Source organism: Phycodurus eques, chromosome 8 (genome assembly GCF_024500275.1).
Source record: "Phycodurus eques isolate BA_2022a chromosome 8, UOR_Pequ_1.1, whole genome shotgun sequence".
Taxonomy (NCBI): domain Eukaryota; kingdom Metazoa; phylum Chordata; class Actinopteri; order Syngnathiformes; family Syngnathidae; genus Phycodurus; species Phycodurus eques.
The window spans coordinates 14304871-14326463 of NC_084532.1; the positions used below are offsets into that span (position 1 = coordinate 14304871).

The following is a 21593-nucleotide window of genomic DNA, read 5'->3' on the forward strand; positions in this document are numbered from 1 at the left end:
TTTATTGAGTTTTATTATTTGTCACAACATTAGTCACAATTTAAATTTCGGGAAGGCCCCCTGATACAATAGCCACGTATCAGTAGTTCTTTTTACATTATATCTAAAGTGTTATAAACTATCCATGTATGCATAAAAATACCAAAAAGCACATTTTGAAACACAGAAAACATTATTTTGCGATTGCAATTTTTTTTTGTGTTGACTTGGATGGAGAAACTAAAGCAGTGGCAACTGCCTCTGTTGTCAGATTTATTATGCTGAGGGGGGGGAAGATTTATATTATTGTATAAAAGTCTGAATTTCCTCTCCCACAGCATTGTTATTACACCCAACGTGGGCTACCATTGGACTTAACACTCGCAGGGAGGGAATATACAAACGTATTAATGCCTCGACTTCTATCAGTACAGTGAAAGGTGCCAAATTCGCTCTGATCAGCTTTGCTTTCTTCTGACGTGCCGGTGTTACTGCTCTCGACAGCCTCCTGCTGGTCCCAGGGCAAAGTCAGAGACTGCAGGGCACAGTGCAGCTCATCTTGTGCAGCCATCAGAGTCTGCCTAGAGGGAGGATGCAGAGAAAGCCCAACTTCTCTCTTGGCGAGACCACTGATAACCTCATCAACAGTCTTGGCAGAAGAAGAGATGAGCTCTTTAAAGCTGGTGAATTTAGAGGGTCTATCTTTCCCTGGGGAATGGTTGCAAGCAGTTAAGACTGGAAAGTCTCTACAACAATTATCAACATTGTGAAATTCAATAAACTTTTCAGTCATATCATAACATTTGAGTGCATTTCATGTGCACACGTGGCCGTTTGCATTCATCAGAAATCTCACCTCTCAGTGTGTTAGACAAAGAGCAGTGCAGCTGCCTGATGGCTTGGTTTAAATTGAACAATGTGGCTGCTGTAACCCTCAAAGTCTGCAGTTTGGAAGCTGAAGCCTCTTGCTCTCTTTCTTCCCCATCCTCCGGGTTATTTTCATACTCCTGGTTAACATAATAAACATGCCCCCCCCCACACACACAAAAAATGAAAAAATAAAGACATTTTGATATAATGAATGAAGTGCAGACATCCACCTAAACGTTTTAAATGTTCATAAGAACATTGAATTAAAATTCCTCTAAAATGGAACAGAGGATTATCGAACTTGATTTGACATTAACCGCGTCACACTCGATACAGAGAAACCTTTCGTTCAAATCAATTGAAAAGAAGTTTTTTCCCCCCCCTGATAATTTTCATTACATCATCAATAGCTGGATTCTGACTAAAACCAAATGTGAAAAAAAACAATACTTGTAGAATCAACCAGTGATTACCAACCACTGTGCTGCGGCATTGATCAATCTAAGAGGCAACATCTGATCAACTCGAAACACTCATCAGCCACGTTCCAATACTTTTGCCCACTTGAAAAGTGAGTGGGTTCAAACAAAAGGCACTCTGTCCTGAGTTGTTTAACACATTTAGATGTAAATACCATGAAATAAAGCTGAAATTCTTAACTTTCGTCTCATATTCATCTTTTTGATCGGAAACCATACACAACAAAAACAAAGGAATTGACCTTGCCGTTCCAATACTTTTAGAGGCCAGGAATCTACATACTTTTCTAATTAAGCTTGAAGAAATAAATGTCAACACACAGGTTTCAATACGTTAGCATAGTTGAGATGAGTTCAAACTCACCGTGATGCGACAGTTAATGTAGTTCTGCATTGAGTGGGCTAAATCAAGAGTCTTGGACTTGAGGCACTGCAGCACCTGTAAATAGATATCGATGACATGTTTACTGGATTGCGCTGGTTAGTAGATTACATTAAACATAGCTAATTAAATGACAACTAATGTAATAATTCTGAAACTAATCAAAATACAATTCTGTAACAAATAAGAGGAAGGTTAAGCAATCCAAAAAATGTGTTCGATCTTACTGTGTTCCTTGTATGAGCCAGCTGAGCCTCTCTCAATATTTCTTTGGCGGTGATGAGGCTGTCTTCTAGGACGGAGTGGACACCTTTAACTGTCCCTTTCAGTAGAAACCCTACAAATGATTCCTGAAAAATCCGTACAGTAGTCACATCAGAGAAAACTGTGTAGAATGGCAACCTGAAAAGCACAGACCAAGGCACAAAAATAATCCAAATTTGGATCAGCACCAGAGAGCTGCCTCATGCATGCCTTCATTTCATCATCAAGAGTCATGTGTTATCCGCTCATAAATTAAGCAAAAATGGATATAGATTTTAAATTTGCAACTTTAAAAACATGAAAACATTGTGCTCTGGATTTCTCCACTAAGATGCGTAATATATTTATAAGCAGATGTATTTAAATAGTATACACACTGCAATTTGAACTTTATTATATGACATGGCATTATCATTCAATAACCTTACATATTCCAATGTCTTATTAGCTCTGAGCTTCATCTCGCTAATATTCTATTCCTAGGTATTGTTGTATTTGGTTTTAATTACAGTAAATCCCAGAGCCAGATGCTACTGTGGTATTAATGGTGCTTTTACCTTGCCTGTGGCCTGGATACCCAGCTCCATAACATTGAGCGGCATGCCTGACAATACCGCTAGGTGGCAAAGTACAAACAATGCTGCACCCAGGCACTGACTACTCTTCTTCCGTGCTTCGGCCACCATTGATGTGATCTCAGATTCACAACCCTAAACAAGGAGATATTCATTTTCAGTGAACAGCGAGTATGCCCAAAAATAACAGGTGGAATTTGCAATGATTTAGCAGTGAATCAATGCAAACAAGCTAACAAAACAGGTGGAATATTCTGTGGAGCTCTGTAAATAAATGAAAATGTATGAAAAACGTGTATGAAATTTGTGTTTAGGTACTGAGGCTCATAAGGAATTTAGTTCCATTTTCCATATATTCATGTTCTGTTTGAGGCTCAAGGTTGACAATTCCCTCTGCTTAGTCATTTCCATAGACACAGCTCAAACAGCTCAGAGCCAAGACCCGTCAATCAATGCTTTGAATTTTTATAACCACCCTACACCAAAATTAAATTTGCCAGCTAAGATTTTTCATACTCAATTAATTGATGTACTGTATAATTGCTATGACAAGTACAAGACTGAAGAGTGAAGTAGTTTGTTTATGTTCACTTGAATAAGCAACTGGAGGAATCCTCCCATCTTCTTGACTTGGCTTTTTAGTTCCTCAGCAAGAGTGTAGAGTGGGCCAGAGGACACTTTCACACTGGCCAACCACTGTGTGATGACAAACACTGCACTCTCTGTAGCTGCAGTGGCCTTGATCAGCTGAGTCTGAGCTAACAAGTTGCACACAAACACTGGAGAGGGAGAAAAAATGAAAAATAAAATCAGTTTATGAAGATTAGAAATGCCAGTCAATTGTCATGACAGTTATTACCAGTGTATTACTTTCGCTAACTTCATTTTACTTCTTCATTAATACACCGAGTTGTGTTGTGTTTTTTTGTCTTTTCAGTAAATGGCTTTCTTCAAGCTTCTGTGTGAGTAAAATGGCCTCATAATTTTAGGATATGATGGAATAGCATTCACTTGGTCCATGAAAATCAGTTCTGTGTGGATTTAGATGTTAAAATGCCACTCTTCTACATCTGGATGGATTTCGTTTATTTTACCCCTGCTCGGCAATATAATGTGAATTCAATGTGAACAGCCATGGTTGACTCACCATTCTGTTGGCTGTCATCATCTAAACTGTCATACAGTCCAGATATGGTCTGGATAGCTGTGTATACGCAGTGCAGATCTGAGGCCAACCTATCAGCCAAGCTTTCTTCAGTGCCTCCAAAACCACGCAGACGGGCCAAGGATTGGCCCACCAACATCTTGCAGATACCAGGCATGGCAGATTCTGTAGTGCTGGACTGTGCAGAGGCAACACCCATTAACCCTGGGAGAGACACAGTGATCACTTGGGGTGAGAAAAGATGACTTCACCAGAGAGCCTTTTTTACAACACCATATCATATTCAAAACTCAATTTGTCACATTATCCTCCAGGACTCAGTTTTTATTTCAAGTGGCAACACCCTTGGCTTGCATTTTACCTTCAAAAGAAGAAGTGGAAGCTGTTGCAGAGTTTGGGAATGTACATTTTCCCAATTCCCAGACTATCCTACCAGAGAATTTACTCGCGTGGTTTATACATTTAAAATGGGAAAACACGATCAAGAAAATAAGTCATTGTGAATTGGCAGACTTACCATCAGATTGGGAGGAGCCCTTTAAGAGGCTCTGAATCGGATGGACTCGGATCTCATAAAGACGTCCTGAGATTCTCTTGCCCTTTAATAGACTCCTGCTCCTGAACAAAACATAAATAACGTAATGTCATCCGATTATAAACATGACATGATTACGAACATTTGTCATGAAGATTATCAAAACCTAGTTGCACAAAAATAGAAGTACACCATACTGTAGATTTAAAGATTGAGAACGAATTAAAGACCATAGAGCCCATCTCAGGTTTCATTTGGCTTCCAACTAGAGGAGAATTAGTGAAAGCTTAGCATAGTGACAAGAATAATAATCACATGGGAAGATTAGAAGTTCTGCATGTGTCTGTGTGTCACATACACTTCCCTCCAAATATACTGGAACATTGAGCCCTCCTGCTCTAAAACCTCTGGCATCATGAAAACAGTTATGATCTGAACAGTGTTAAACTAGATACTGAACCCCCAGTTGCTGTGTCATCAGTATGTGAATGAGGACAGTGTTATAGCGCTTTGAGTACCTTGAAGGTAAAAAAGTGTTAGGCAAGTGAAAGCCCATTTACCACCACTAACTATTGTAAATGTAGTTTTGACAGGAAAATCTCAAAACTGAAACTATTTATTGATTAAGTAATACATGTAATAAATAGGACACACCAGGGCATGCTCCAGTACTCTTGCTCATATGTAACTTGGTGGTTTCAAACAAAAGGTGTCATCTTCTATTGTTGTAGGAACAGAAATGTTTTTCAGTCTTGAGCAAAAAAAATATTGGCTTCACTGTCCCAATAAGGGAAAATGTGGAAATAAAGGCAGTAAAGGGGTAGTTACAATAAAATGGGTTGATGAAATGGAGGAAAAGAGCAGGAAGTTGAATAATTACCTTCGACGGGAGAAGGTGGAAGACGAAGCAGAGGAAGATGATATATCTTGTTCCCATTCATCATCAGGGGCATCAAACACGTCATCATCTTTAGAAGCAGGATCACCCTATTCCCACCCCCCAAAAAATAAAAAAATTCTCCTCAAACACCCAGATTAAGAAACTGGCAACACTTTGAGCCTATAATCATGGCTCTATTACAGTGATTTCCAACCTTTATGGAGCCAAGGCACATATTTTACAATTGAAAAAATCTCACAGTACACCAACAAACATAAATGTCACAGAATGTGGACACATTAATTACTTTATGTACTTCCTGCCATCTAATTGAAGAGCATTTATCTGTTCTGTCTGTCACTATGCATCACTGGCATAAACAGATGAACAAAGATACATTATTGCTTGTAAATAAATAACTTTTTGAGCAATTAACTAAAATTGTATAATTTCCCACAGCACACCTGAAGAGCGCTCCCGGCACACTGGTTGAGAATTACTGCTCTATTATATGGTATTAGGGTGCAATTTGATTGGGATTTCTTAAACTATTGTTAGAATGTAAAAATAACCTGTTCCATTTCTCTCATGGCAGCCATGTTGTTTTGAAACGTGTCCAGGTTCCAGAAAGTAGAGATCCCAAGCTTTGTGTTTTGGACCCGCACTTGCAATACATCCCCTTGGCCTGAGACTCCACCGTTGGAGCTCTCATGTCTACAAGCACAGTAATACTAAAATGTACCTCTGTACTACCAATAAAAACAACAATATTTTTTTGTGTACAGTATGGTATGTGATTTTGAATACCTGCTGAAGACAGTGTTTTTCTTTAAGTTAGCACTGATCTTATTGGCTTCTTCAATCATCAAGGAGAGTTTCATAGCATCCCAGCGTGAAGAGGCTGCAATAAAGACATGAGACTTTGATAAATATAGTAAAATAGTGTTCTATTGTATTGCATAATACAATATTGTAAAACTAAGTTTTAGTACAATAATCATCATTTTACTTGTCATTAAAAACTAAAAGGTGAAAACATGCATTTACTTATGTCTTCAACTGTTAGTATCAGATTCTGGATAGAAGACTGACTTTACTCATGAAGGTGGGCAGTTACTACTAATCTGAAAACGACTCACCATCTCTTGGAGTGTGGATTAACCTCTTAGCTCGTTTCTGCTGCATCTCTTCAAGATCTTTGCTGAGCTTTCTTTTCTCGACTTCCAATGCTTCAACAATCTTCGCTTGACACACGTGGTGTTGCTCCATCACCTTAAGTGATAAATGGTGATAAATATTTGAAATATGTGGTGTCATTTAAGTTCTGATATTGATAGAAGACTAAAACAAGGCTCTTTAACTTTTATCGCATACATTTGGCCATAGCTCCTCATGCCACTGTTATTTAAAAAGAGCCAACAATGGTCTGTGTGGGAATGTTTTTCCACATTTTGGTGGCTATAACCTATACTACACATTACCAGCCAACTTTCCACTTTCAAGTGTAAGTGTTAGTCTAAACCCTGACCTGGGCCTCCATGTGGAGACGGAGGCGTTTCTTCTGGGAGTCCACCTCCTGCTCCAACTCCATATTGGCCATCTTCAGTTCTTCCATCTGGCTGGCTACCCTTTGCTGCGTGAGCTCCTGGAGACGCTTACGCTCATTTTCCTCGTTCTGAATGAATGACATTTTTGGTAGAACTCAGGACTAGTGGAAAAGGCAGAGCAAGCATATGTTTGTCCAAAAGACAAGCAATACCACAGCAAGAGTCCATGAGGGTGGGTCAAAAATCAGTAAAATTACAATTATTACGACTAGAAAACAACTAATTAACTGTGGCGAGTGTAAATAACTTTTGATGACTTTTCCTCCTTATGGCCAGAGACAAAAGGACACATCCTGTACCAGCACTTTTTCCATTGCTCGGATCCTGTCCTCATAGAGGGTCTTCTGGTCAGACAGCTCTTTTTGAGCAACCTCCTTGGCCATCTGGATTCCCTGCATCATTTCCTTTTTGGCTTTCACTTGAGCCTCTTCAATTTCTGCCTCCAGCCTGGGAGACGAAAATATGGCTTACAGGCATGAAAAGGGTGACAAAAAAAAAAAAACACAGGACGATGTTTTCTCAAGTTATAAGGGAGCTGAAATATCCACGTTTGGGAAGACAGTGCCAGACAAATACTACAATACATGAAAGCTGTTGTTTTTGTTCATCTAAATGTAAACAAGAGTAGCGCGCCGTTTGCCTTCATGGTAACGACGACCTTCCCAACATGGCCACCACGCGCGCACGACGATCAGCGGGGAAGGCTTATCTAGTGCAAATACCTATGTCCAGGAAGCCCAAGGTCATGTGACTTTATGTCGTTTAATTGGTGAACTAGACTTAAACGTCATTAGCGCTTAAATTGGATGACGCAAACAGCACCCGATGCGGAAGTCGAAGTCTCGCACACAAAATAGTTGATAAATAAGAAATAATTGGTAAATAAAAGTAGCGAGCGACATTTAGATCATTGTAACGGAGTAAAAGTACCGTGACTTATTATCAGCAGAAGCGGAGGAGTTTTTTTTCTGGTCTCGTCAACTCCTGTGACTTCGGCCACACAGGCAGAACCTCAGGCCGCATATTACTCCGCCGTGGAGTAATACTCACAATTACTTCTGTGTGTTGATGGTGGATGTATTGAATGGATCTAGCTGCCAAATCATTGATTTGCATGTATGGGCTTAGAAGGGAATTCCTCTCAAACACAGATACTTCATTCGGGATAAACAGAAGTTGCCTTCGAAAAAATATACCCACTTGTGTTGTGCCCTTTACACTTACTTAGCTCTCTGAGCTGCAAGCAGTTCATTCTTGGCAAACTCAAAGTCTTTGTGGCCGTCACCTGCACCACTCCAACATGATACCCGCGTTCCACTCTGCACCTCTGCTGGATGGTTGAAACGCAAGTAATGGTCTCCACCGAGAATCACCCTGTCTCCCTAGAGACAGAAATGAAGAAATAGATGTATAGACAGGATGGTAAACTGTCTTAATTCAGATCATAAAGAGTTTGCACAAGGTTTGCACAGATAATGACATTCACTTTCAAGTAAAATGGGAGCTATTTTGCATACTTACATGGTGCAGAACAGTGGATTCTGATATTAAGTTTCCATTCACAAAGGTCTTGGCCTTTTCCATGGGAGTGATGCTGACGGTACCGTGGGTGTTGGTTATAATACTATGACAAGAAATAAATCTATTAAAATTTCAACATGGATCAGATAAAGGTATGGCATTGGTATTTTCTTCCTCACATTACCAGATATGCATTTTGTTTTTCTTTTTATCTTTCAATTGTTGGTGTATGGTTCTAAAAAAAAATATCAGATATTAAAGAGAAATTATTTTGTTTTGTCTTACAGCGTTTTATTTCTCTGTGCGAGTGGTGACCCACAGTATCCCTACCTTCTCTGAACTTACAAAACTAAAAAATGAAAGGCAAAACGCTTGTTTTTTTTATTATTTGAAGCTAAAAACTATCTCAACAAGAAAGGGTGTGATACACTGTGGCAAGAGCAAACCAAAGCAAACAAAGACTGGCAGAAACGTTAAGGAAGACAGGCCTTTGAGCAGTAGACTGATTTGTACTACAAGCATCCCCTGCTACCACCAAATACAGAAGTCCTCATATCTATACATAGATCAGTTGTAGCTGCAAACACTACACAACTAATTCTGGGGCCCAACCAGTACTGAAGATTGGGTCGGAGTGGTTGAAAATGTATTGGGCTAAGATTATGCAGACTTCAGCAAGGTGCTCAGCCCATGCTGCCCCCTAAACAAGGCAAGCCCCCAGGACACAGAATCCAATGAACTATGAGAACCCCATCACCAAGAAGCCACAGGGGCACCATGAGCTCACCACATCCAGTGTTGCAAAAGCTCACAGACACACTGTTAGGTTATCTTTAATTTAATCATATCAAAAATCTTCATGAAAGCTCATGTATGAAAAAAATCTTGCTGATGCAAATTCTGATTGTTTAGCCATGGCCTTGGAGGTGGTCTCTAATCAATGGCATTACATTTTAATTATGAATGTTATATACTATAATTGTTGCCATTAGTCTAGATTTACAGTGCCTCAAAGTGAGATACATTTTGGTCAGCTAATTTAGCTACTTAACATGAAGTCAGTTTAAGCAGGTGTACCTAATGTTGCAGCTGATGAGCATTTGAGTTCATCCTCACCAGTGCTGGTCAGCAATGAGGGCTCCAGTCAGCTGGATGTCATGTGTGCATTCAGACTTCAGTTTGCCAACTGTGGTTTGACCCTCTTTTATCATGTAGAGAAGCATCTCAGAGAGCTGAGGGTCCTCGTTCAGGTTAACCAGATTGGGGAGACTGTTATCCACTTTAAACGTCACGCCTGATTTCTGCAGACAAGCAGAGCAAAAGATAACATTGCATTTAGCAGTTAGGAACAATTAATTTTCTGTTCAGGGAAACATACCTGCAACTCTTTTGTTTCTTCACGTTTACGTATTTCAGCTTGCTCGAGTTTCTCTCTCCATTCCCTATAAATATACAGTATATATATATATATTTTTTTAATAAGAAAAAGCATTTCAAAGTATTTTTTTTCATTGTCACTAGTATCTATAGTATCACAAATCAACTCGTTTCACTTGGTTCAAAATAGAAGAAAAATCTGACAAAGTGTAAATAGTGTACAGTGTTTTTTTTTTAACTCAAGAATAAATCCATCTGTGGTCAAAACTAATAATGCTTTCAATTGTTAATTTTACAACAAGCACCATTTTTCAAAACCATCATTTGACATTGAGCAATAAATTTTTCAATTTAAAAAAAAAAAAAAAGGTCTATTCAGGGGTGCTGGAGAGGAGGTTCCGTCAGGAAGTCAAATCTCAGATTCAGGAGGAGCAGTGTGGTTTTCGTCCTGGCCGTGGAACAGTGGACCAGCTCTACACCCTCGGCAGGGTCCTCAAGGGTGCACGGAAGTTCGGCCAACCAGTGTACATGTGTTTTGTGGACTTGAAGAACGCATTTGACAGTGTCCCTCGGGGAGTCCTGTTGGGGGTGCTTCATGAGTGTGGGTTACCGAACTCCCTGATACGGGCTGCGCGGTCCCTGTATGAGCGGTGTCAGAGTTTGGGCCGCATTACCGGCAGTAAGTCTCATTCGTATCAGGTGAGGGTTGGACTCTGCATAGGCTGCCCTTTGTCACCGATTCTGTTCAGAACTTTTTTAAATTTCTAGGCGAAGCAGAGACATAGAGGGGGTCTGGTTGCATCTCAGCTTTGTGCAGATGATATGGTTCTGTTGGCTTCATCAAGCAGTGATTTCAAACTCTCACTGGAGCGGTTCGCAGCCAAGTGTGAAGCGGTTGGGATTAAAATCAGAACCTCCTAATCTGAGACCATGGTCCTCAGTCAGAAAAGGGTGAAGTGCCCTCTCCAGATGAGATCCTGCCTGACGTGGAGGAGTTCAAATATCTTTGAGTCTTGTTCGTGAGTGTGGAAAGAATGGAAGGGCAGATTGACAGGCAGATCGCTGCAGCGTCTGCAGTCATGCGGACTTTGTATTGGTCCGTTGTGGTGAAGAAGGAGCTAAGACGAAAGGCGAAGCTCCCAATTTACCGGTCGATTTACATTCGTACCCTCACGTAAGGTCACGAGCTGTGGGTCTTGATCGAAAGAACAAGAACCCGGCTACAAGCGGCCGAAATGAGTTTCCCCCGCAGGGTGTCCGGGCTCTCCCTTAGAGATAGGGTGAGAAGCTCAATCATCCAGTAGAGCCGATGCTTCTCCATATTGAGAGGAGCCACGTGAGGTGGATCAGGCATCGGATTAGGATGCCTCCTGGACGCCTCCCTAGTAAGGTGCTCTGGGCACGTCCAACCAGGAGGAGACCCCGGTGACGACCCAGGACACGCTGGACAGTCTCCCGGCTGTCATGGGAACACATCAGGATCCCCCCCGGAGGAGCTGGATGAAGTGGCTTGGAAGAGGGAAGTCTGGGCTTCCCTGCTAAAGCCCCCGCGAATCAACCTCGGATATGTGGAAAATGGATGGATGGGTAATAATAATTGCAGTAGTCGTAATCTACCCATGTACTGTATGATTTTAAATAGGGAAATTGGTTTGTTCTGCAAGTAAATAATTTTCAAAACTGTGCGAATAATCATAAATGATACTTTTATATGGTGGTGGTACCCTTATGCAACTGTTTTTAAATGTATGTCAATCATATGTTTGTGGTAATGCTCAAAATTAAGTGTTTTTCCCCCAAGGGAAGAGGGTTAGGAGCCCTCACTATAAGAAATGGCCTCTCCAAGTCGAACAAATGAGCAAATACAAGTAAAGCCTTTGTTGTTCTTCGTTTTATTTAATTTACCCGTTTTGTCAGCCACTGCTTGTTGCGGATATTTTGCAAATATATCGACTCGCTGTCAACCCTTACTTCATATGCAACCATGGTATGCCATGGTCATGTTGTACCTCCTCAAAAAAGGGTGCTACCAACTGAAAACGTGGGTCGCACCGGTGCTACCAACTGAAAACGTGGGTCGCACCGGTGCTACCAACTGAAAACGTGGGTCGCACCGGTGCTACTAGTGCAAATCTTTGTGTAGAGCCCTGTCAGGTGAATATAATTAATGGTCATGGTTATTGCCATAATGCTGACCTGTTGGCCTCTAACAGCTCTCTCTCTTGCTGGCAGAGTTTGTTCTTCAGTGCAGTGATCTCCTGCTGGAACAGCCTGACCCGCTCTGGTTCGATACCCCGGGTGCTCGCCTGGGCCGCTCGCAGCTTCTCCACCTCCGCCTTCAACTCTGAGCAGCATGCCAAAGTATTGCGTAAATGTATTCATGTCTATATGCAATCACAAAGTTACTCAACAGGTGACTGCAAATAAAGTTCAGCTCATCAAAAGAAGATTATGGACCTAACATTGACCCAAATTGTAACCTCAGAGTTGCATGCACTTTGAGTATCATACTGTGTCAGGGGACGTGAACGAAATCCACAGCATTAGCTCCTCTTCGTGCTAAAAATGTCAAACAGGAGCCTGATGATCTAATGAAAAATAATACTTGCATGACAGCTATCTGCCATGTGCAGCTGACAGTGCATAAATATGGCCCGGAGGCAAGGTCAGGGCCCGGCCATTAATTGAAGTGGGTAGGGCATAAGCTGGTGATGGATAGATGGACAGACAGGAGGGCATGGGGGAGAGAGGGGAGATCAAGAGCAAGACATAAACAGAAAAGTAAAGATTCTCATATATAGAAAGGGAATGGGGAAAGACAGAGGCAGAGACAGACAAATGTAGGAAATATCAGAAAGGGCCAAAATCCTTAACTTACACCAAAGTCTACAACTGAGAAAACAGAAACAAAAAAAATATTGGAGCAGAACAAAGTACAGTGCATCAAAAGATAAACATTGGTTTTCCCTGGGCAGCAAGGTGTGAGTGGCAAAGTCAACACAGATCAAAACTGCTCACCCACACAATCTACATGAAAATAATCCATTCACTCAAATGACTGCATCCCAGATGTCTACTGGTTCAAGTAGGTTCTAAAATGCATCATGTGTATATCTGACCTCGGATGAGCTTTGCATTCGTGTCCTCATTGACCTTGGCCACATTTATGATTGTGCGGGCCTGTTGGGCATAGCGAAGAGTGCTTAAGCTTTCCTCCACATTGCTTCTTGCTGGACTCAGCGTGGCAATCATGGCCGTCTTAGAGTTGCCACCGAGGCTCTCTTTTAACAGCCTGATGAAAATGTAAAGACGATTGTAAGATGTAGTGTTCTAAATGTATTGATCTAGTCCAATGCAGAGAGATTAATAATGATAAGTTCTTTCATGACTTGTAATAAAATTGCGACACATTCTCCCATTCGTGCGCATTTTTATTTTATTTTTTTAAACTCACCTGGCATTCATACCTTTCAACTACACGCATTCTCGCGTCCAGACTTCTGACACATCCACAATGTGTAACCTGAGAATTTGTGCGCATTAAAGTCTGAGGAGCGGCATGGTGCCCGAATGAATAGCACATCTGCCTCACAGTTCCCAGGACCCGAGTTCAAATCTGGCCTCTCCTGTGTGGAGTTTGCATGTTCTCTCCGTGCCTGCGTGGGTTTTCTCCGGTTTCCTCCCACATCCCAAAAACATGCAAGGTCGGTTGATTGAAGACTCTAAATTGCCCAAAGGTGTGAATATCAGTGTGAATGGTGGTTTGTTTATATGTGCCCTGCGATTGACTGTCTTATGCCCCGCTCCAGCACGCCCGCAAACCTAGTGAGGATAAGCGGTACAGATAATTAATTAATGAAAGTCTGAGGCCACTGGCTGTGAGTCATGAAGTATGCCTGAGACTTTCCTCCTGTGAATGTCATATAAAGCCATTTAAAAAAAGATACACTTTAAATATGGAAATACCTTAAGTAGCGGATTTTGCAGTCACCAGTATGTACCTTAAGTAGCGGATTTTGCAGTCACCAGTAGGACATGTGCTGCTCTAACACACTACACTTTGCAGGAGCACGTGTATTTGATTCTGAATGAAATAACTCAAATAAAGCTAATTTAATCTGAATACTGTACTTATTACTGAAAGCATGTATGGAGGTCGAGCAATAAAAAAGGGGGTGTGCCTTCCATTCTATAGATCGGTGGTGCCCGACCTTCCTTGCGCTACTCTTTTGCCATAAGGTTGCTAAACCCACAAAATATAAAATGATTGACCAGCAATCATTCATTCTGCATGCCATTCTGCCGTATGGTCACTGGTTGTGGTGATGTCATGAGGTATTAATTAGTAAAATTTCCTGAAGTGTGTCTGTGTCCATTCAAACTGCTCTAAGTACTAGAGGACTCTGCATCTTTTTGCACAATTGTCAAAAAATAATAATAATTGTACCGGCATTACCAGATAACTAGCAACCCTTTATTGCTCAGTGACTGTTTTTCTCAGTCTTTATGTCTCAAAAGTGTTCTCCGTCAATGGACTGTCTGTTGTTGTACTAGAGCAGCTCCAACTAACAGGAGACAAATTCCTTGTGTGTTTTTTGGAGATACTTGGCAAATAAAGATGATTCTGATTCTGATATACTGAACATGTGTATGTACATACAGTATATTTCCTTGTTGTTGTAACTGTTGCACTATGGGAAGGTTGATTGTAAAACTGAATTGCCCTTCTGGGACTAATAAAGTATTCTGAATCCAAAACAGATCGGGCAAGTCACTTTAATGTACGTGAAGACTGACATAGAAGCAAATAAAAACAAATGATTCAATATCCAACTCAAAATTGCACCATTACAATGACTGTAGTTGTAATCGCGGGAGCCCTACGCTTTAAAAACACTCCGAGCCAGGACCAGCACGTTTGAAGCAGAAACGCTCCAAGCAGAGGTGGTTATATATATAAAAAAAAAAAAAAAAAAAAAATTTTTTAAAAAGACTGCTGGTGCCGATATTTTTCACCAATTAATACCCGTTCGGCCGTTCAACTGTTGGGCAGTCTGCGAGCGTAGGTGAGCATTATGGGCTAGGTGTATTCCTCCACCATAGGCACGAATCAGCTGTCAGCAGACAGACAACTGAATCAAAACGTGCAATATGTTTCACCTTCACAGGGCGCTGGACTCACTACAGTCTCTGTAGTGCGTAAGAGGAAAAGTGCTTCAGTCCACTGGAGAATGCACACATGGCCAGCTTTGACAGGGAACACCCACATTTTAGGGGTCCTCCACCCAGAGTACATACCTGACATGAGGGTGCGTAAATGACAGATTTGAGAGGACTGGAGAATGCGTGCTGCTGAGAGTCTTTTATGACTTACGCACATGGGAGAATATGGCCCTTTGTGTATATCTGACATAAATTTTAGTATAGAATCAAACAATCTCTTACCATGTGAGGACAGACTCTCTGTAGGGTATAAAAACCACCTTCTTGGTTAATGCTTGCTCAGCCAGTGCAGAGATGACTTTTCCAAGTGTAAGCAGAGATTTGTTTATGCTAGCACCCTCCTAAATGGATACAGAACATTTTCCTTTATATGGCAGAAAGCATAACGTAGATAAGCGTATAACAGTAATCAAGGCAGCAGTGATTAATAAAAATATATATTTTATACACATTACTTTTGTAATTGATAAAAACATTATAAATGCAAATCCTGATATTGAAAGATTGAATGTACACTTGTACCCTGAGTCTATCTCCGCTTGTCTGTGCGGAGTTAGAACGTTCGCTTCCTGCTAAATCCACTAGGTTGATCTTACTGGTGATGTTGTGGTCATGTTGTTCTCCCTCCACCAATTCAGTCTGTGAACAAGCACATGCACCCATACTCGTATTTAACGGATGTACTCAACACCCTCCAAAAAGATTCTCAAATTTGCTTACAGGAACTGTAAATTCATTAAAATTTTGAGGATATAATGTACAGTACTACACCTTAGTCTGAGTCATAACAAGGGTAAAGACGGAGTGAGATCTGGAGCTTTTATCATTCATCCCGGTAGCGGCTGTTGCTCTCTGCTTGTTTCCCAGTTCAAGCCATCCCTGGATAAATGTCACAACCAGATATTACTTCATCACTACCTAAGCAGGCAAGTACTGGTTGTCTACACCAGTGTTTCCCAAACCTTAATGAGCCAACGCACATATTTTACATTACATGCACAAAATTGCACTGCACAACACTGAACAAAAAGTGTACACTGTACTGAAATAATGATCTCGTCTCAATTTACTGGCAAATTTAATTACGCAGTGAAATATTTGTGTTGTATGAATGACAACATTTGGATATAGAGGTTAATTGTACCTTCTGCCATCTAGTGGAGGAACAAGGCATGTTATTTAAAGTAAATAATTTTCACACCATCCATCCATTTTCTATACCACTTATTCTTATTCGGGTCCCGTGTGAGCTGGTGCCTATCCCAGCTGACTTCAGGCAAGAGGCAGGTACACCCTGGACTGGTAGTCTCTCGCCAGCCATTCGCAGGGCACATGTAGACAAACAACCATGCACATACATACCTATGAAACATTTTGTCTTCAATTAAACTAAAGACATGACTTGGGAATGTGGAATGAAGCCAGAATACCTGGAGAAAACCCACACAAGCACTGGAGAACATGCAAACTCCACAAAGGAAGGCCACAGCTGAGATTTGAATCCAAACCTCAGAACAGTGAGGTAGACATGCTAACCACTTGCTCACCGTGCTGCCTGTTTTCAGGCCAATTAAGTAAAACTGGCAGTGGTTGGCATGGGGTGCTGTGCAAGACACTGAACACACGTTGGATGCCTCTGTGATGTCGTAAAACTCACATTTCTGTACATCATCTGCCTGATAAGACTAGTATCTACAGTAAATTATCACAGGGGTCAACAACATTTCTTAATTCGAGCATATTCATGGGTACTGATTATTTACTGAGCTAACAGTTTGATAAATTGGAAATTTGCTCAAATTACCTTCAATCATGTCATTATTAATAATTAATGATACTCAACTATGTGAACACACTGATCATGTTTATGATTTCTCACAATAATTATCAACAATGATTTAACAAGGTAGGAAACATGCAAACATATGCAACACTTCCTTTGTATAAAACTCAAAATGCAAATGTTCACTTCCACAACATTCCTCTGAAATCACAATGTCCCATCCCTGGTGAGCTATTTTTAGAACAGGACCTCGGGCAGCTCAAGTGATCCTTGGGTGCAATCTGGTGCCTGCAGGCACAATGTTGATGGCCCCTTTTGTACTCTATATTTATATTCACTGTAAATTAATTTCACATAAAAACGAATGGCTAAACTTACCTGAATGTCATTGTATGAGTCCACAACATTCCTGCGAAGAAACAAAAGGCAATTTTACTCTCAGCATGGAACAATAACATTCTAAATGCAAGACCAAAAAAATTTGTTCTTACGCAGATAGCTCTGCAACATAGGGTCCATGAATTGGATGCTCCCTCACCCGCAGCTGAAATAACAAATTCACCTTTATTCTAAGGATATAAAACAACCTCACCAATGACCACTCCACAACCATGTTAAAATCAAAGGTGTGCTCCAAACTAAAGTTGAAGTGGTTTACCTGAAACCAATGACTCTTTGTAGTGTGCTCTTGTCATAAAAGTATATTTTGTCACAGTGGCTGTCTGTTGTCATACTAGAGCGGCTCTAACTATCAGACAAATTTATTTTGTATTTTTGACATACTTGGAAAATAAAGATGATTCTGATCACATTTATTCCTAGAAGGTAGAATTTTGCTCAATATTTACAGGCATCCTCCTCTGGTTTGGATCATCTCTGGTCACCAGGAGATCATGGATCTTCTCATTGTAGACTTCAAAGTAGCTCATCTCGACATGACATTTGACCTGGGAAGCCACAACCATCATCATCATCATCTATTATTTTGCAGAAATCAGTGACTTAAAGTGTGGTACATGCCATGTACCACTGGTGGTACGTAAGCTCCCTCTAGTTTTTATGTGAAAGAAACACTGAATCATTCATTCACTGTCCATACCGCTTATCCTCACTAGGTTCATGGGTGTGCTGGAGCCTATCCCAGCTGACTGTGGGTGAGAGGCACCCTGAACTGGTCGCCAGCCAATTCGCAGGGCACATAGAAACAAACAACCAGTCACACTCACATTCACAGCTACGGGCATTTAGAGTCTTCAATCAACCTACCATGCATGTTTTGGCGATGTAGGATGAAACCGGAGTACCCAGAGAAAACCCACGCAGCCACAGGGAGAACATGCAAACTCCACACAGGAGAGGCCGGATTTGAACCCGGGTCCTCAGGACTGTGAGGCAGATGTACTAACCAGTCATCCACCTTCCAGTCAATCACTGAATCAAATTCTCAAAATCTGCATAATGTTAGTGGCTTAAACGTTTGTTTTAATCCAGCACAGTAGTTAGGTACAATTCAGTTGTGTTTAACTTGATTTAAGAGTAGCTTACAGTTACAATAATATTAAATAATTTTAATAAGATTTTTGTAAGAATAAAACCTCTGCCTACTACGCCACTGTCATTTAATGTTGGTCATGATGGTGGTACTTGGCGCAATAGGTTTGGCAACCACTCGCCTATATCAGCTAATGCCATCTAATTTAAGTGAACATGGTAAGTTTGGTACCCATAACCGTAAGGCAAAGTTGTACAGTTGCACACCATTGAAGACCACAACCACAATGATAAACAGTTTTAACTTCTCTGGCACTCTCAAACTGAGCACTAATCATCTTTTTACAGACATACTTTTTACACTGTTGAATAACATCACATTAATTTGTGCTAAAACGTTTGTCTGGTAACATGAGTATCAATTTAAAATTTGAGGAGAGATGTGAATTAGGTGTATCGGTACCTAATGAAGAGGTTGGTGAATCCTGTATTCCTCACAGATTCGATGTGAAACTGCAATGTCTGTTACAATGAAACAACAAAAATATGCAAGCACATAACAAAGTACCTGTTCATTTTCCATAGAGGAAAGCCTTAAAAAAAGTTCCTGGCAGAAGCGAGGTATGACTCCGGCTTCCTCTCCAAAGCCCATCATCCTGCCAAACAACCATTTAAAATAAAACCCGACAGTCATTCACAGAGTAAGTGAACTGAAAAGATGAATGGAAATGAATCAAGTCTGGAAAAGTACCCACGTATATGATTTTCCAGAGCCAGTTTGGCCATAAGCAAAGAGGCATGTGTTAAAGCCATCAAAAGCGCAGAGCAGCAGAGGTTTCGCCAGAGTCTCGTACACCATCTGCTGGCTGGCAAAGGAGCGATCACTTCGAATCCACAGAGCACAAGGAGAAGTCATAGGTGAAGGAATAGCTCTGTTGAGAGTCTGGATGCCGCACAACTGTCTCTTGGCCACTTATGAAGATCACCTGTGAGGCCTTTTCTGCCTTCTCTCTAGGATGGGCAAGAAACACAAGGTGGTTGTCCAGCTGTGACAGTTTCCAGTAAAGACACATTGAAAGCGTTTGGGGAAAAAAAAAGAAGTTATGGATTTTAGTAGCTGTTGCACTCAATAATGTGAGAAATTTCATACATTTTCAAGGTCGAAAGTAAGCATTTTGGGACTACTTTTCAGGAAGGAGATAGTATGATGCAGAGAACAGACTAAATCCATTGATAAAACATGTTGGTCAATTAATGCATAGTTTCGCCTCTATCAAGACAGTGCTATTGTCAGTTGCCTAGTAGTTATTTTCACAAAAGAGGAGTTTGTTAGCAAAGTTTGCTAATTCTTGGGTTGTGAACTTGTGCTCAATTCCACACTTTACAGACAGTGGAGCATGGGCTAAGGAAGAATACTGAAAAGTAACCTTTGTTGCAGATCTGGATTAAAGGTTCCAGGAGTCAGACGTTCGTCACAATTACGAGAGAAAAATTAACGGAATTTCCTATGAATAAGGTAAAGCAAGAAAGTAGCACAGAGTCTAATTTTAAAAGGATCTGGCATTTGCTTTGACAGAAAACTTGCAACAATGCAAAAGCAAACCTGGCATTAAAAGGGCGAACACGGACTGCAACAGTCACGGCACTGTTCTCCATCTTGAGTGAGTCTTGAGTCTTGGAGGCCTCAGTGGGACGGGGCAAGGACTGTTTAGGTGGTGGAGCAGACGAGGTTGTTGGCGTCCTGGTGTTCTCTGGCTTTAAGCATGAGGCCGCATCAGTCCCCCTCACATGTGATGCTGTGGTGGCTTTAGGTACACCGGCCTTAACGGTTCGAGGAACTGGCGCTGATTTACTGTCTTCTGCTTGCTTGCTCACTCGGGATTTGGACCTGTCTGAACTTACTGATTTGACCTGCACTGGTTTGGGAGTTTCTTTCAGAGTCAGTTTCTCGAAGACGTCTCTCCGTGCAGCAATTTTCACAAACGGTGTCGTTTTAGTGGGGGTTTTGAACGTCTGCGCCTGCTCATCGGACGGCCTACCTGTGGAGGTTAGTGACTGGGACGAGGAGGATGGAGTCTTGTTGTGCGCCAGCTTCCCTTGAGCTCCCAAATCACTTGCGGCTTCTCGTCCCTTACTGCCCTTACTTGCAGTCTCTCTCAAGCTAATGGAGCGGTATAAAGGGGAAGCCCTACCGTTGGATTCCTGGAGGATTTTAGGCCGTGCATGTGAGCTCACACTGCTAACCACACGCGGCGCCTGAGCACTTTTATCCATGGAGGGTGTCTTGGTCCTCCGTTGCAAGGTCATTCTCTTCTCCGGAGCTGGTGTGAAAGTATTTCGGCTGGGCTCAACCACCGTGTCCTCCGCTCTATCAGCTCCGGTCTTTCGCCGTGACCTCCTCTGAAGAGTGAGCCGGCCGCGGTAGGCTGTCTGTCCGCTTTTTGACAGCGTAGAGACGACATACGTCCGGTTCAAGGTGCTGCTTTTATCGCTGTCGTCACACGCAGAGTCCTCGGGTGGTGGCGGCTCACACTTGGCGAGAGTTTTGACTGTTTTTCTCTCAGCCAAACACTCTCTGCCTGGGGTCCTGGTTGTCGACATTAGATGGTCGTAGTACGTTGTATGCTTTTTAGTCTGTACGCTGAATAACGACATTTTTAACGACTGCTAAGAACAAGATGGGAAAAAAAAAAAAAAAAAACGTACCTCGCCTAAAACGATATACAAATGCAAACCGCCAACCCACACGTCGGAATATAGTTCAAAAAGTCACAGAATCTCATTTTAATAAAGGGTTAGTCGTCCGTGATAAACCAGTGAACTGTCTTGTTTTGTGCGGTCCTCATCGCTTCCGCCTTCGCCCGCTTCAATTTCAAATCCCACCCGCCAGCGGCAGTTTATTGGCTAGTTGGATACTTCGAAATAAATACGTCATTTTCACGCACGTGATGTAGGTACATCAGACTGACACTAGGTGGCAGCACCGTACTGACAGTTATAAAAAAAAACACGAGGTGATTTGAATAGCTGATTTACCATTTATTTTTGTATCTGTAGGTCGAATTTGTGGTGCTTTTATGTGGAAAAAAATATATATTGGTGGACTGGGAATAATACAGGTACACTCCAGCCCAGAAAAACGATGTGCTATTTCTTAGCTAGCATCTTTGCGGCTTTGTTTATTTCAAGGATAGCCAATTGAGATGCATCATCTCATTTTCAAAGGAGTTCTTACAACACATACATGCAAACACCAAACGTATGAAAAAGGTGACCAAAAAAACAAACAAAAAAAACATTGTGGGGGGGGGGGAATAGAGTAGCCAAACATTGTACTCAAGTAAGAATACTGTTACTTGACAATAATGTGACTCAAGTAAAAGTAAAAAGTAGTCCTCCAAAAAAATTACTTGAGTAAGCGTAACAAGCGAGGATGTCCCCTCCAGAGGTAGGTAGCGTAGC

At 41.4% G+C, this 21593-nt stretch overlaps 1 protein-coding gene across 1 annotated transcript; it reads right to left on the reverse strand.

Moving 5' to 3' along the window:
- Positions 1–19: 19 nt before the first annotated feature.
- Positions 20–20967, reverse strand: kif14 (kinesin family member 14). Its single transcript, XM_061684638.1, is given in 30 exon segments — positions 20–687; positions 836–986; positions 1693–1767; positions 1938–2060; positions 2532–2684; positions 3141–3328; positions 3697–3918; positions 4232–4332; positions 5130–5236; positions 5702–5843; positions 5937–6030; positions 6269–6401; positions 6658–6804; positions 7036–7183; positions 7961–8118; positions 8258–8360; positions 9374–9558; positions 9636–9699; positions 11831–11978; positions 12754–12926; positions 15080–15198; positions 15380–15496; positions 15629–15736; positions 17019–17049; positions 17132–17184; positions 17489–17587; positions 18700–18787; positions 18887–19020; positions 19022–19142; positions 19735–20967. Coding segments are annotated over 30 exon segments (4899 nt in total). The 5' UTR covers positions 20787–20967; the 3' UTR covers positions 20–325.
- Positions 20968–21593: the final 626 nt, after the last annotated feature.